This window comes from Penicillium coprophilum, assembly GCF_028826855.1.
Source record: "Penicillium coprophilum strain IBT 35676 chromosome Unknown utg000005l_segment0_segment0, whole genome shotgun sequence".
Lineage (NCBI taxonomy): Eukaryota > Fungi > Ascomycota > Eurotiomycetes > Eurotiales > Aspergillaceae > Penicillium > Penicillium coprophilum.
In genome coordinates, this window is record NW_026622724.1 from 2,501,704 (window position 1) to 2,514,571 (window position 12,868).

General features: G+C 48.7%; 2 protein-coding genes across 2 annotated transcripts; one reads left to right on the plus strand and one right to left on the minus strand.

Moving 5' to 3' along the window:
- Window positions 1–228: 228 nt before the first annotated feature.
- On the plus strand, window positions 229–4,328 carry N7500_008495 (nucleoporin Nup120/160; the record flags this gene model as incomplete). Its single annotated transcript, XM_056679639.1, has 3 exons — window positions 229–868; window positions 935–3,076; window positions 3,127–4,328. The coding sequence occupies 3 exons, from the start codon at window positions 229–231 to the stop codon at window positions 4,326–4,328; spliced, it is 3,984 nt and encodes a 1,327-aa protein (XP_056530011.1).
- Window positions 4,329–6,127: 1,799 nt separating this feature from the next.
- Window positions 6,128–10,779, minus strand: abcB (uncharacterized protein; the record flags this gene model as incomplete). The annotated part of the gene is made up of 6 exons (XM_056679640.1): window positions 6,128–6,362; window positions 6,504–6,878; window positions 6,938–9,977; window positions 10,037–10,186; window positions 10,212–10,575; window positions 10,693–10,779. The coding sequence occupies 6 exons, from the start codon at window positions 10,777–10,779 to the stop codon at window positions 6,128–6,130; spliced, it is 4,251 nt and encodes a 1,416-aa protein (XP_056530012.1).
- Window positions 10,780–12,868: the final 2,089 nt, after the last annotated feature.

A 12,868-nucleotide genomic window follows, 5' to 3' on the forward strand; every position in this document is an offset into this window, starting at 1 on the left:
TAGCAGCGAGTTTAGAACGCATAAATTTCTCTTTATTCTCAATTGAATAAGTCATAGTACAATAATAAAATCTATAGAGTAAAACACAAACGTCGCGAGAGCCATCAATCTCAGGCCCATCGCGCCAAGACTTCTGTTTTTTGAGAGCTCCAGCTTCCCGCCCTTCGATCTTCCAACCTTTCTACTTCCCCGGCCATGGAGTGTTAAGTTGACACACGTCAATCGATCATGGCGAAAATTTACAAAGACTCAAGGGTCGACCTCAGGCCCTACTCGCCGACCACGATCGCCAACATCCAGATCCCGACTCAAGACACCGCGGTCCGTCGTCCACGCTTTTCGATCTCATCCACCTCCGACCAGGAACTTCCAATCGCCAAAGATGAAGATGAATTCGCCAGACGCCACCTCGCGACACAGGGTAAAATCTACTTCCGAAAGCGCAGGGTGTACCCGAGGACGTTCTTGTGGAGGGTCATCAATGACAACAGAGTGCTGGAGATCCAGTGCGCGGACCTGACAAAGGGTGGGACGGAAGTTTACGAATACAATGTGACCCTGCGACTGGATTTCGAGGAGCAGATTCTCCCCTTTGGAGTTGATTTGTCCGACTCCGAGGATCACGAAATTATCAATGTCTTTGTGATCACCGCCTCCAAGGAACTTCACACCCTATCTCTACGCCCTGAATTCTTCCGCAGGACCTCCTCAATCGATGAAAATGTGAGGGACTGGTGCAAGACGTGCCTCCCTGCCCCCTTGGCCTTCTCGAACCCCCACCGACTACACGCAAGCAGTCCCCTGGAGTTGTTCATCTCTCTCGACAATGGCGCCTTGCTGCGGCTGACCCGGAGAGCTGGCGACGATGGTGAGTGGTTTTTCTTAGTCTTGCTACGTTAGCGACACTGATTTTATTAACTGTTTCTGAAATCAGGTTCCCACTGGTCCCCTCTCACCTTCGACGAACGAACATGGGGCTCTTCGATTCGAGGTCTCGTTAAATGGAACGCACCCTCCTCGATCAAACACGACGGACGCAACCTTGATTTAAATGTCGCAAATGCCATTGCCACTACCTCCGACGAGACGTACGTCTTTGCGATTTGTTTGAACCACACTCTTAAGATTTGGAATCTCGCAACAAACAAGCTGGCAGCCACAAAGGATCTCCTGGGACGCTCGCTTCAGGATCCAGATCTAGTATCGTATACCCTCAACCCTGCCGAAACATCATTCATGCGCGTCTTCAACGCCGAGCGAGCCATGGATGGTGGACATCGCTTCTATGTTGTCACATATTCGCCATTCGAGGACGGCAAGTTCAAGTTTTGGGCTGTCAAGGGTGGCCTGACGTCCGAACTCATTATTGAGGAACTCTTCCCAGATGATGTCTTCCGACCTGTAGACCCGGATGCCACGGGTAACATGTTCTGGAACATCGCTGATTTCCAGGTCAAATCCCGGGAAGAAGGCAAGGGAATGGAGTTGTGGGTGCTCTGGAGAAACCACGGTCTTTACCAACTCTACACCCTTCATTTCAACCTCCAAACCCTTGTTACAGATTGGGCCTCCAACTGGGTCTCGACAACGTTTGAAACTCACCGACAAGAATCGCCGCCACCTTTGGTCTTAGATGATGTGGTGGACCCCACCGAAAAATGGCTACAGTATCTCCTGCAGCCGAACAGATATCTGCCGGAAGTTCTTGAGACTGCTCTGGCCGTTTATCAGGAAGCCATCAAACCACTATCGTCGGCTTCATCTGGAGGGCTGAAAAAGAGTTTGCCTTTGGCGGAACGACTCTGCTCCACAATAGCATCAGCAGTCTCTCTTCGGAGATTTGCCGATGATGAAATGGACTACTCCCGGTATACTTCAGATACAGATTCAAAGTGGCGTCAGTTCTGGCAAGTTGCGGAAGATCTCAACAAACGCCGGTTCGAACCAATCTCTCTCGCCTACGACTCATACACCGACATGCCATGGCTCGTTCTGTCAGACTCATGCGCTGTGGTGCGGGAATGCAGCATCACTGAATTATTCCTGCACAATTCCAGCTCCGAACTCAGTGATGGAGTGCCGAAGATGGTGGACCGCTGGAGACATCGCAATGTTTCAAGGGAGCTGGGCCCGGACTTCGAAACAGCCTCTGGATTGTTGAAAGTGGCATCCGATTTCCGAAAAAGATTCTCGCCCGAGCTTGAAGGAGCGTGCCGAGCTGCTCTGCAGGCCGAAATCTTTTCTGAGCCTTCTTCGTCGATCCTGGACCGTATGGAGAACTTCCGAGAGCGCTCCGACTTTGTCAATCAAATTTCCAACAAATCATTTGACAGCCTAGAGGCGGCCCTAAGTGAATACATGAGAACTGACTGCTTGTCCATGGATGCCTTCCTTGCCATTATTCAAACCGCCTCCCTTCACTTCTGTGGAGAGGACTCTGAACTTGCTTCAACCTGTTTTGGGGCTCGAGTTCTTGTCAGTGGTGCGCAGGAGACTATCTCCATCTCTCGTCAAATCTTTTTCGATCTTCTAATCCTAGTGACATTCGTGGATGGCGAATGGGAGCAAACGAGCAAGTCTGATTTCGATGCGTCCGACCTTTTCTCAATGCTTGTTGATCTCCTACGTGAATATGAGATGATGGCCTGGCTTAGCTCAAATGTCCGCAAATGCCCCGACAACGCAAGCAAGTCCCGTGTCGACCCAACGCAGAGATATCCACTGAAGGACAGCTCGAAGACCAACAGCCAGCGAACTGCGACCATTCTGGAGGATCTGTTTGTTACTGATATCAAGCCTCAGCAAGCGATTGACTCCCCACAGAGTTACACATTGACTCTAGGAATCAGAGATGTCGTGGCCTGGATTACCCGCGAGGGAGAGGTGAACTATCAAAACGCAGTCGCTCACATCCAGTGTGACCTGATTGCCAAGAACAACATCGATCTTGCATGGGACTTCCTTCGTTTCCAGGCAAGCACCTCCTGGTCAACGTATGTCAAGGGTCGCTTGCATGTGGCCATGTCGGAATTCGATACCGCAGCAATCTACTTCCGGAAGGCAGCTTACCTGCTCTGTGCGTATAACTGATTTCGCTTGTTGATGTAATGGCTAACCTAGATGCAGCTTGCGGTAAACCAATGGGCAATCTTTCCGACATGTCAGCAGAGCTTTTAGACCTCCTCGATGTTGACTGCTTCCACAACGGTCTTGCGAAATATTACCAGCACATCCTTTCAATTTTTGAAAAAGAGCGCTCATACTCTCATGTCGCGGACTTTGCCAGCCTGGCGCTGCAGGCCCTCGACTCTGAAATTTGGGCCGAGCAAGACGCCGAATACCCGACCGTACGCGACGACCTATTGTCTCGTCTGTTCACTGGAGCGCTCAAGACTTGCCAGTTTGACAAGGCATACTCCGCTCTCGCTAGGCTACAGGATCTCAAATTACAACGAACCGAGCTTACCGAACTCATCTCCACTATCCTAGCAGTCTCCGGGCCCGGCACTGCTGGTCTTAAGCAGATCCTCCGGTTCCCCACCGCACTCGTACCCAACATCGCATCTTTCATTGACGAGATCCTGGTTCACCTGACTCGCAAACAGACCACCAATGTCTCCTGGTTGGATGCGGACAACAAAAACTTCCCAGACACGCCAGACTACACCCGCATCCTGCAGGCCTATCGCATCGCCCGCAGTGACTACCGCGGCGCCGCCGAAATTGCTTACCGCAACGTGCAGCGCCTCCGCAAAGCACGAGATGCACCGTCATCAGCTCTTACCCTCAAAAGCAGGGAAGCGGAAGATGCAGCTCGGTCACCAGTTGAGGAAGATGATACTGAAAGCAAAGAAATCCGCCACGAGTTGTTGTCCCTAATCAACCTCCTCGCTTGCGTCGACAAAAGTGAAGCATACATCCTCGTCGAGAACGGACCTCCCATCAGTGCGGCTCCGGTTTCTCCCCATGACAGACGCTCAAGTACACAAGCCGATGAAGACGGAAACGTCACCATGGAGGACGCCTCCCCCGCCTCCCCTACAACCCTCGGAGACAAGCGGCGATCATCCAATGCTGTGGCTTTCGCACCCGCCCACCGCAGAGGCAGCAGCAAATCTTCCGCCATCGAACGACGGAACAGCATCGTGTCCTTTGAAGTCCCTGCGACCAATAATTTACTTAAGCGACGTATCATCGTCACGCTCGAGCATCTGCGTCGCGAATTCCAGTCTGAGCTCGACCGCGTCAGCAGGATTGAGCGCGGTGACTGGGAATTCGGTCTTGATGAGGTGAAGGATGTGGATAATGATGAAACGATGGTCCTGTAGTTAGGGCTTCTGCGGAGGACTTGTCTCTGACTCTTTTGCATTTTGGCCTTGGGGATTGCCATGGCCTACCTCGAATTTGATCTTTTTTGTTCCAATGTATGGTGACATGGGTGTTTTCATTTCTTTTTTGCTAGGGTAGTCCATAATCGGATGGGGTGCACAATAGGTTTTACTTTTTTTTTCCATTCTGGTATGGATAGAAATACTAGCTTGATTTCCGGGGACTTGACCTTGGGAACTTCCATCTCACACTATGTTGTATAAAGGCTCCTCTCATGGTCAATTAGATGGGTGCGAATGAGATAGATGTCTCTAGGAAGAAATGTACAACCAATTTGGGCATATTATATGGAGGGTTTCCTTGTCTGCTACTATAATTTGACTAGATAGCGTATTTCGTCTCTTATGAACATATCATTGTGGCCTCATTCTCGGGATCATGCACTATGCGCAGAGTATTTTCGACACATGAATTCCGGCACTAAAATTAGAAATACCGTATATCATCGTAATGGCCCCCATAATGTATAACTTCAGCGGTCTCCGTTGTTACGCTAGCAAGGTAGCCGGGTGTGATTCTCTCGGCCCCAACGCAATGTCCAATATTCATTCGAATATTTGGTGTGCGTTTTCTTCTGCAAGTTACTGGGGGCATATAGGAGGTCACAACAAGCACCTCGTCAATCTTAGCGGGCTTTCCTGTCCATCTTGATGTAAAGAGAGCTTTAATACGCTCATATTGTGAGAGCTAGATGTATCGGAGAGAAGAAACTGGGAGGTCTGAAGATAACTGGGGGCCGCAGAGGCCACATGATCTCCACAAAAGCCTCTACTCCAACAAGAGAAATACAAGCCACAACGAAAATGGGTACGTTCAAGTCTACGGAGAGAGATAAGAGGGTATCTACTAGAAACGTGTCAAAATTTACGATGTGAATTTCGAAGTGGCACACTGGTGGTAATAAACTGATGTACTGCCCTTTCAGATGCCATTGAGAGATTCAGCAGGTTTAACCCAGTACTAGTCAAGATACGGTGGTAGATAATAATTTCGAGAATACCTGTATAGATCTAGGTAAATGTTAATCAAATCAAATGATCTTGTTGAGCAACAACGTTCAACTTTCTAAATGGATGTAGGTTGTATGATATATATATATCTAGCAATTGTATACGGAGTAATCGTTCAAACACCGTGCTTTTTTAAGTAAATTGGAGGAGAGCAAATGTTTGGCTATTCAAGCTCACTGCATATATATTTTGCCTATGATTATTTGATCCCGCCGAAAAAAGATATCAAGTCATCGTGTATCTTTCCCACCCTGTGTAGGGTATAGCGCAGATGAATAAAAACCAATGCAACCAGTCTTCGATTTACTACAGAGATTCGCAATAGCTAGGAGACTCAACGGAAGTTGCAGTTAAAAAATCATACTCTAGTTCATCAAGGCAAAGCGTATGGATCAAGACTCAAGCGTTATAGAAAGGAGTGGTGTATAATGCCCAACAAGGCATAATAATATTCAAAAAGAGTGAAGAAAAGCATAAAATCATCACCGAATCCAAAAAAGTCACAAGAACAAGAATCATAAGAGCAATATATAACGCCGACCAGTCCAGGCGCAAAAAAACAAGTATGTTGTCGATATGTACCTCGAAAAAGGGAATGTGAGAGATTGTCACGCCAAAAGAAAAGTAACCAGACGCTCCAACCTGTGCAGGTGCAAAATCAATCAGACAACCGAACCCAAAAAGCCTCAAAACCTCCAAAAAACAAGAAAACCAAAAAAAGAGAGAAATCAATATGACTCCTCCGTCGCCATGGCACTCGCATAAAGTTGGCTGAAATGCGACTTGGGCTCGGCGAGAAGCTCATACGGGGCCCCATTCTCAACAATGCGACCAGCATCCAAGACGATAATACGATCAAAGTCGAGAATTGTGTCAAGTTTGTGGGCCACAGCGATGATGGTGTGATTACAGAATTTCTCTCTGATGACGCGCTGCATGATCTCATCTGTTTTGGTATCGATGCTAAAAAAAGGTTAGATTTAATTTTGAGCAAGGGGGTGTGGATTGTATAGATCGCAAAACTCAGGAAACTTATCCGCACTTGGGTGAGACCTGATGCAGGGGGAAATAACGAAGTGGGTCGAAGCGAGGAGAGTGACTTACTTGCTAGTTGCTTCATCCAAAATGAGGATGTTGCCGGGGCGAAGAAGGGCCCGCGCAAGGCAGAAGAGTTGTTTTTGGCCGTGAGACAGGTGGATCTCGTCGACTTCTGTGTCTAAAGTGCCCTTTTCTTGGATTGCAGGGAGGAGCTGGACGCTCTTGAGAGCTGCCAAGATGTCCTTGTCCGTGCGGGTCCCTGTTGGATCGGCGTTCGATCGGACGCTGCCTTGGAAGAGCAGGGAGTCTTGTGATACGCCGTTGATGCGAGAGCGGATCTCTCGTCGGGGGAGTCGACTGATGTCAACCCCGTCCACGGTGATGGTGCCGCTGGTTAGTTCCATCATTCGGAAGATGCTCATGATCATGGAGGTTTTTCCACTGTTGATTTTTCTCTGTTAGAATAGAGTAGGAAATTGAATTGGAGACTGTGTTCTTACCTGCCGGTGCGTCCGCAGATGCCGACTTTCTCGCCTGCCTCGACAGTGAGAGAGACATCGTTGAGAACTAGGTCGGAGGGTCTGTAAGCCGCAGAGATAGAGTTGAAGGCAACTGCACCCTTGGAGGGCCAGTTAGGGGGCACATCTTGGTCTTCACCAGGCTTGTCCTCCGACTCGACAGTTGATGTAAAGTCTTTGATGCGCTGAATGGAACCGATGTGTGTCTCCAAGTTAGTCCAGAATGTCACCAGGAGCTTGATGCTCTGACTGAACTGAATAACGTTCAGTAAGGCAACACCCACGTAGCCTGCACTGAGGGTTGATCCACGCAAGGCAACGACCAGCACGATCAGAAGGACAGCGATTCCGGCTACGACCATGTCCAGCGACAGGGTGAGCCAGCGCTGGATAGCGAACATGAAGTAGAATGGTCGTTGCGAGTGGTCTAGGAGAGCAATGTTTTTCTTTTCCATGGCATGTTGCCATCCAAAGGCTCGCAAGGTCACAAGTCCTTGAAGACAGTCTGTGAAGTGCGAGTACAGCGGAGCCTTGGCCTCGATATCCAAGTAACGAAGCTGGCGCGAGGTGCGCAGGTACATCTTCTGAATGAGGAACAAGATACCGAGCACGATCGGGAAAGAGATAGCTGCGTATTTGGAGGAAACTCCAATGAGAGCCATCTGCGCCAGACAGAGGAAAAATGTAACAACAGTGTTGATCGCGGCGACAGGGAGCTCCATGTCGATGAGTTGCAAGTCTTGACTGAACCTGTTGAGGATTGAACCGCTGTCGGTGGTAGAAAAGAACAGCATCGGAGCGGCCAGGACAGTGGTAAGCAGCTTGCGGTGGAAGCTCTCGCCAGACTTTGGGACCATGGTGATGATCATTTGGCAGGAGCCGACAATCAGTGCGAGCATGGCGATACAGCCAAGCATCGCGTAGATACCGAGATAGTGGCCAATCTCCTGTTTGTGATGTTCTGTGTCGGACTGGGCCCACCATTTCACCCAGATGCTGGGGAAAGAGATGCAGAACACGAAGCCGGCCATTGCGACCATGAAAATAATTACAGGGATCCATCCGATCGTGTTGATGTAGTATGTGTAGATTCCGAGATCGCCACCGCGGTCGAGATGCTCGGGCTCCTCGACTGGAACCTCCTCCTTGTTCTGGATAGTGTCCATACTGCTGTAACTGGGAGAGTCGGAGAATCGCTTTGGCTTGTATTCCCAATCAGGCAGACTGAGTCCGAAGCTTGACACATATCCACCAGTTTTGTTCAGGGAAGCAAAGGTTCCCTGTTCGGAAATCCGACCACCTGGCTCCAACACAATGATGTGATCGGAATAGGGAAGGCGCTTGACAGAAGATGAAGTAATGATAACAGAAGACTCAGTCGCCCTCAGAAGTCCTCTGGGGCCGAGAAGGCTGTGGAAGATGTGATTCTCAGTGGTAGCATCCAGACCGCTGAGAGCATCATCGAGGATTATGATCTTTCTCCGAGCGTAGACTGCCCTTGCAAGTGCGATACGTTGGCTTTGACCGCCACTGAGGGCGATGCCTTTGCTTCCGATAACAGCAGCATCCCCACGAGGGAACTGTGCGAGGTCTTCTTCCAGAGCGCAAGCCCGAATTACAGAGGCATACCATTGAGCATCATAGTCAGACATCGCAACGATGCTGTCTTTGATAGTGCCATTCATGTGCCATGGCGTTTGATCACAATATGCAACGCTGGGAGAGGCCAGTGCAACCTTGCCACCAGAGCAGGGGATTTCCCCAAGAAGAGCCTTGAGCAAAGTGGACTTGCCACATCCAGACGGCCCGATGATAACAGTGAAGCTGCCTTGTGGGATGGTAATGGTAATGTCATTGAGGATTGGATCCTTGTTAGCTTCCCATCCAAAGCTTCCACCTTGAACGACGACAGCATTTGTAGAAGACACACCACTAGTGCGCTTGAGCGATTCGACAGAGTCCGAGTTGATGGATGACAACTCAAGATCCTTAGCCTTGGACAGTGGTCTTTTTTCGGCGAGATCATCGAGGAACAAAGTCTGCGAGGAGCTACCACGGCGATCGGTGTGGTCCTCTTTGTCCAAGAACTGTTGGATTCGCTGGAAAGATCCAACAGCACCAGCGAACGACATGAGTGCCATTACCAAGGTCATGAGAGGGTCTGCCAACAGCGAGAACAAGGACAAAGAGGTGAAAGCCCGAGAGACACTCAAAGGCTCGCTGGAGATACCGACATATACACCGAAGGTGAAGATCGGAGCAAACACGCGGGTCAACCAGGCAAATGCCATGTTGTAAACCAGAAGGGTACGGAACTTCTTAGAGATATCCAGCTCGCTGATCCGAAGACCGTGAATGAACTTCATGAAGATATTTTGTAAGCCAAGCATTTTGACTCCCTTGATTGAGCCCAGCATCCCGGAAGTAGAGGAAATTCGCTTCTCGATAGCTTCCAGCCAGTTGGCTTGTCGTGCAACCACAAAAGACATGCCGACTAGAGATCCGACCAAAGCGAAGACAGCAACGCAAACGGGAACAACACAGGAGATCCCAAGTTGGATCTTGAGGAGGTAGATAGCCAAAGAAATCTCAGCTGAGTTCGCCCAGATCTCATGGATGGTCTGCCATCCTTGTGTGATGCGCTCGACATCTGCACTCATCAAAGTGAGCGAGTTCGCCGGATCAGTCTCCCCGAGGCTCAGACAGGTGGCTTTCTTGTATAGCATTGTGACAAGTACACCTCGGACCATGGTAATCCCGCGGTATGTAAGATGCTGGTACTGGCCCATTGAAACGGCCAGTCCCCCGTAAACCAAGACATAGGCTCCAATGAGTCCATATCCAATGTTTTGGGTACCCTCATTGACGGGCGAATTGAAGAAAGAGAGCGATCTCTCCAGAAGCAAAGGCTGGCAAAAGTTGAATGCCACGACACAAGCTCTGGCAGGAACACCTGCAAGTAGAGGCCACTTGACAGCTTCCAATGACTCCCATTGGAGGGTGTTGGGTGATTTAGTTGCCACTGAATAAATATTAGCAAAAAGTAAGCAAAACCGTGTGTAGCCGAGCAGAGGTAGTTACCTTTGCTCCATTTCTGGTCAAACCGAGCTAACAAGCGCTCTGAGCTCAATTCCTTATCCAATGAAGAGAGATCTGATACCCGCAGGACGCCTGTGAAGCCGATCTTGAACAGAGGGTTCAGCCACCAGAATACGGCCCGGTTATAGAAACCTGCAGTCGCTTCAGGGGGGGTAACCCGCATATTCCGATTTGAGAATATGTCTCTTCTCCACAGCCTCGAGCACGAACAAAATTGATTTGACACCCACTGCTGTGGTAGCAATGATGGCCAGAACATCATTGAAGGGGTCCACACTGCGAAGCCATAGCGTTCTGGAATGAGCAATATCGAAAAGCAGGCTGCAGAAGAGGTAGGTGTTCAACCAGAAGGAGGGTCGCACAGAGCGCGTGTGCTCTGCATATGAAAGCAGAACGAGAGCGAGTACGCCGACTGTGAGGATCACATTGGCCGGAACCGACGCTTTGGTGCTGTCGGCTGCCGGAATTGCCCATAAAGCTGTTTGTGCAATTTGAAGACCCAGTTGTGCCAACCAAGCTGCCTAATTAGAGAATTGTCATCAGACAGGATTCCAAATTCGAATCAATTCCAAAGATCAGGGGGGTGGGGGTTGCATGCGAACTGCAGGAAGCAAAGCCGAGCAACACTGTCGACTTACAAGCTTGATGAGAACCAACCATGACCCCACAACTTTGGTTCGTCTTTGCGAAAGATGCCACAGACGAACAGGAATAACGATTAACATTAAGATAATAGGTAAGATTTGGAGGATGGTCTCCTCGAACAAAAGAGAAAAGTCGAATCCTCCCCGACATGGTCCAGCATCGATACGTAGAGTATTATCTAGATCGCGGCACAAAGGCCCTGAAGAGCGAGAGGATGTCATGTCTAACCTTGAACCACCTGAGGACAGAAGATGGTTGAAGAGAAGAAAGACTGCAGAACGAGCGACCCGGGGAATTAGAATTCAAAAGAGTGTATGATTCAAAGAGCGTGCATGACTTTTGGGGAGCTTGCCGCTTTTTGGTTTAGATCAGATGCATCAGAAAGTGACTTAATAACAATTAGACTGAGTACTCGATCATCAAAACAAAAGGTACTTAGGGCTAAATGAGGATCTCTATCCCTCTCGGCAGGAGCCCACTACATTTAGGAGAACGACCCCGAACGCTGATGGGCTTGTTACTGGTGCGCTGCATTAAGGTGGACATGAATAAAACACTCGATGCAACCATCTTACAATGTTATCACTGGCAATGCCCTGTGAGCTCATCCAGACGCGGGCTAGAGATGTATGGATCCATTCAGCTGCATCTATTTTCGGTCATTTTTGTGTATTTTCTTTTTTTTCTTCTCTTCTATTTTGATTTCTTTTCTTTTCTTTTTCTTGACTATAAGACCTTGGGAGATTGGTCTCTAATTTTATCACTCCACTTCAGTCATTTACAGTGGTCTTGATTCAGGCAAATTGCGGATGGCTTTTTTTTCCCCTTCCCCCTTGGGGATGTGGGGGATGCCATTGGCAGTCAATCTATTTACCGGACGCAAGGAAACCTCAAGTAAACCCCGAGCAACACGAGGTAGTTGTGTCACCTTGCAGAAATGAAATTCTCACCAGATGTGCAATAACGAGGTGAAATCCAAGCCCCGTGTCGAGTTAGGGCAAAAATAACTTTGCGCTCATGTGAGGGTGAGAAAGCCTCGATCTGTATAGGAGATCTGCCGCTTTGGGCTTGTCATACAGTTCGTTGTTATTGTTTTTTAATCTAATTTAATATATCCCTATTCTTATTTTCACTTTACTGCAAACTTATAAGATTCATATCAAACTCTACTTCACCGCAGAAGTTAAGAGACGGTGAAAGATTTGGGATAGGAGAAAAACCATGAGATACTGATTCCAACCGGTTTTGACGAATGTTCGTCACAATTATAATCCTTCAAAATCAAGTAATCAACAAACGCCTCCTGTAGTGATGGCGTTTTTTTTTTTTTTTTTGCTTCTACTGACTCGGTAGTGGCGGTAGGGTGTCGATCCATCCGGGCCAATCGTTCTTTTTACCCAAACTTCTGTAGTTTGGCGTGGCCCACATTGAATCCTTTCGGAGTTTCGGCTGTCATCGGTATTCCTGATTTCAATTGGGCCTGACTAGCCTGGGATCTGCATGCCTCCAAGACGTGGTAGTTCGCGTGGCGGGCGCTCAGCCAATATGCATGAGTCGGGATCTGTACCTACAGTGCCTGACGAGCAAGCTGTCCCCGAGATACCGAATTGACTAGGGTCAACAGTTTTTTTTTTTGTTTTTGGCTTTTTCCACTTTTCCCCTTGTCTTGTAAGCGTGGTTGATGGGTGGCGAATCCAGGCCATGATACTCCCCACTAATGTACATCAGTGCTCACATGTGCAGTAGATTCCAAATAATCCTGCAGCGGAGAAACAATCCCATATTTGTACTTCATAACTCCCTATATCTTTGATGGGTTTGAGCATAAATGTCCTCATGGGGCTCAAAGCGTGCAGACATAAAAATGATCGATCCGGTGACAATGAAATTAACCTGAGTGTCTCCATCATTGTCTGAGTTCGTACCGCCGGACGGGAGCTAGGGCTAGCCCGTCATAAGTGTCAACTAGTTCGTTTAGCCATTGGATTTTCCCTGATCTCGGCCTTTGCCGTGTGGATCTTCCGGAAAATCTCATATCCTTATTGGTACATTGGACGTGTTGGCTTCGCGTCTTGACTAGTGAGAGGCACAAAAGTACCCCGTACTTACTCCGTATCTTCCAGATCAGTAGGCTTATACGAGTGCGGAATTCAGATGAAAAGAACAGAG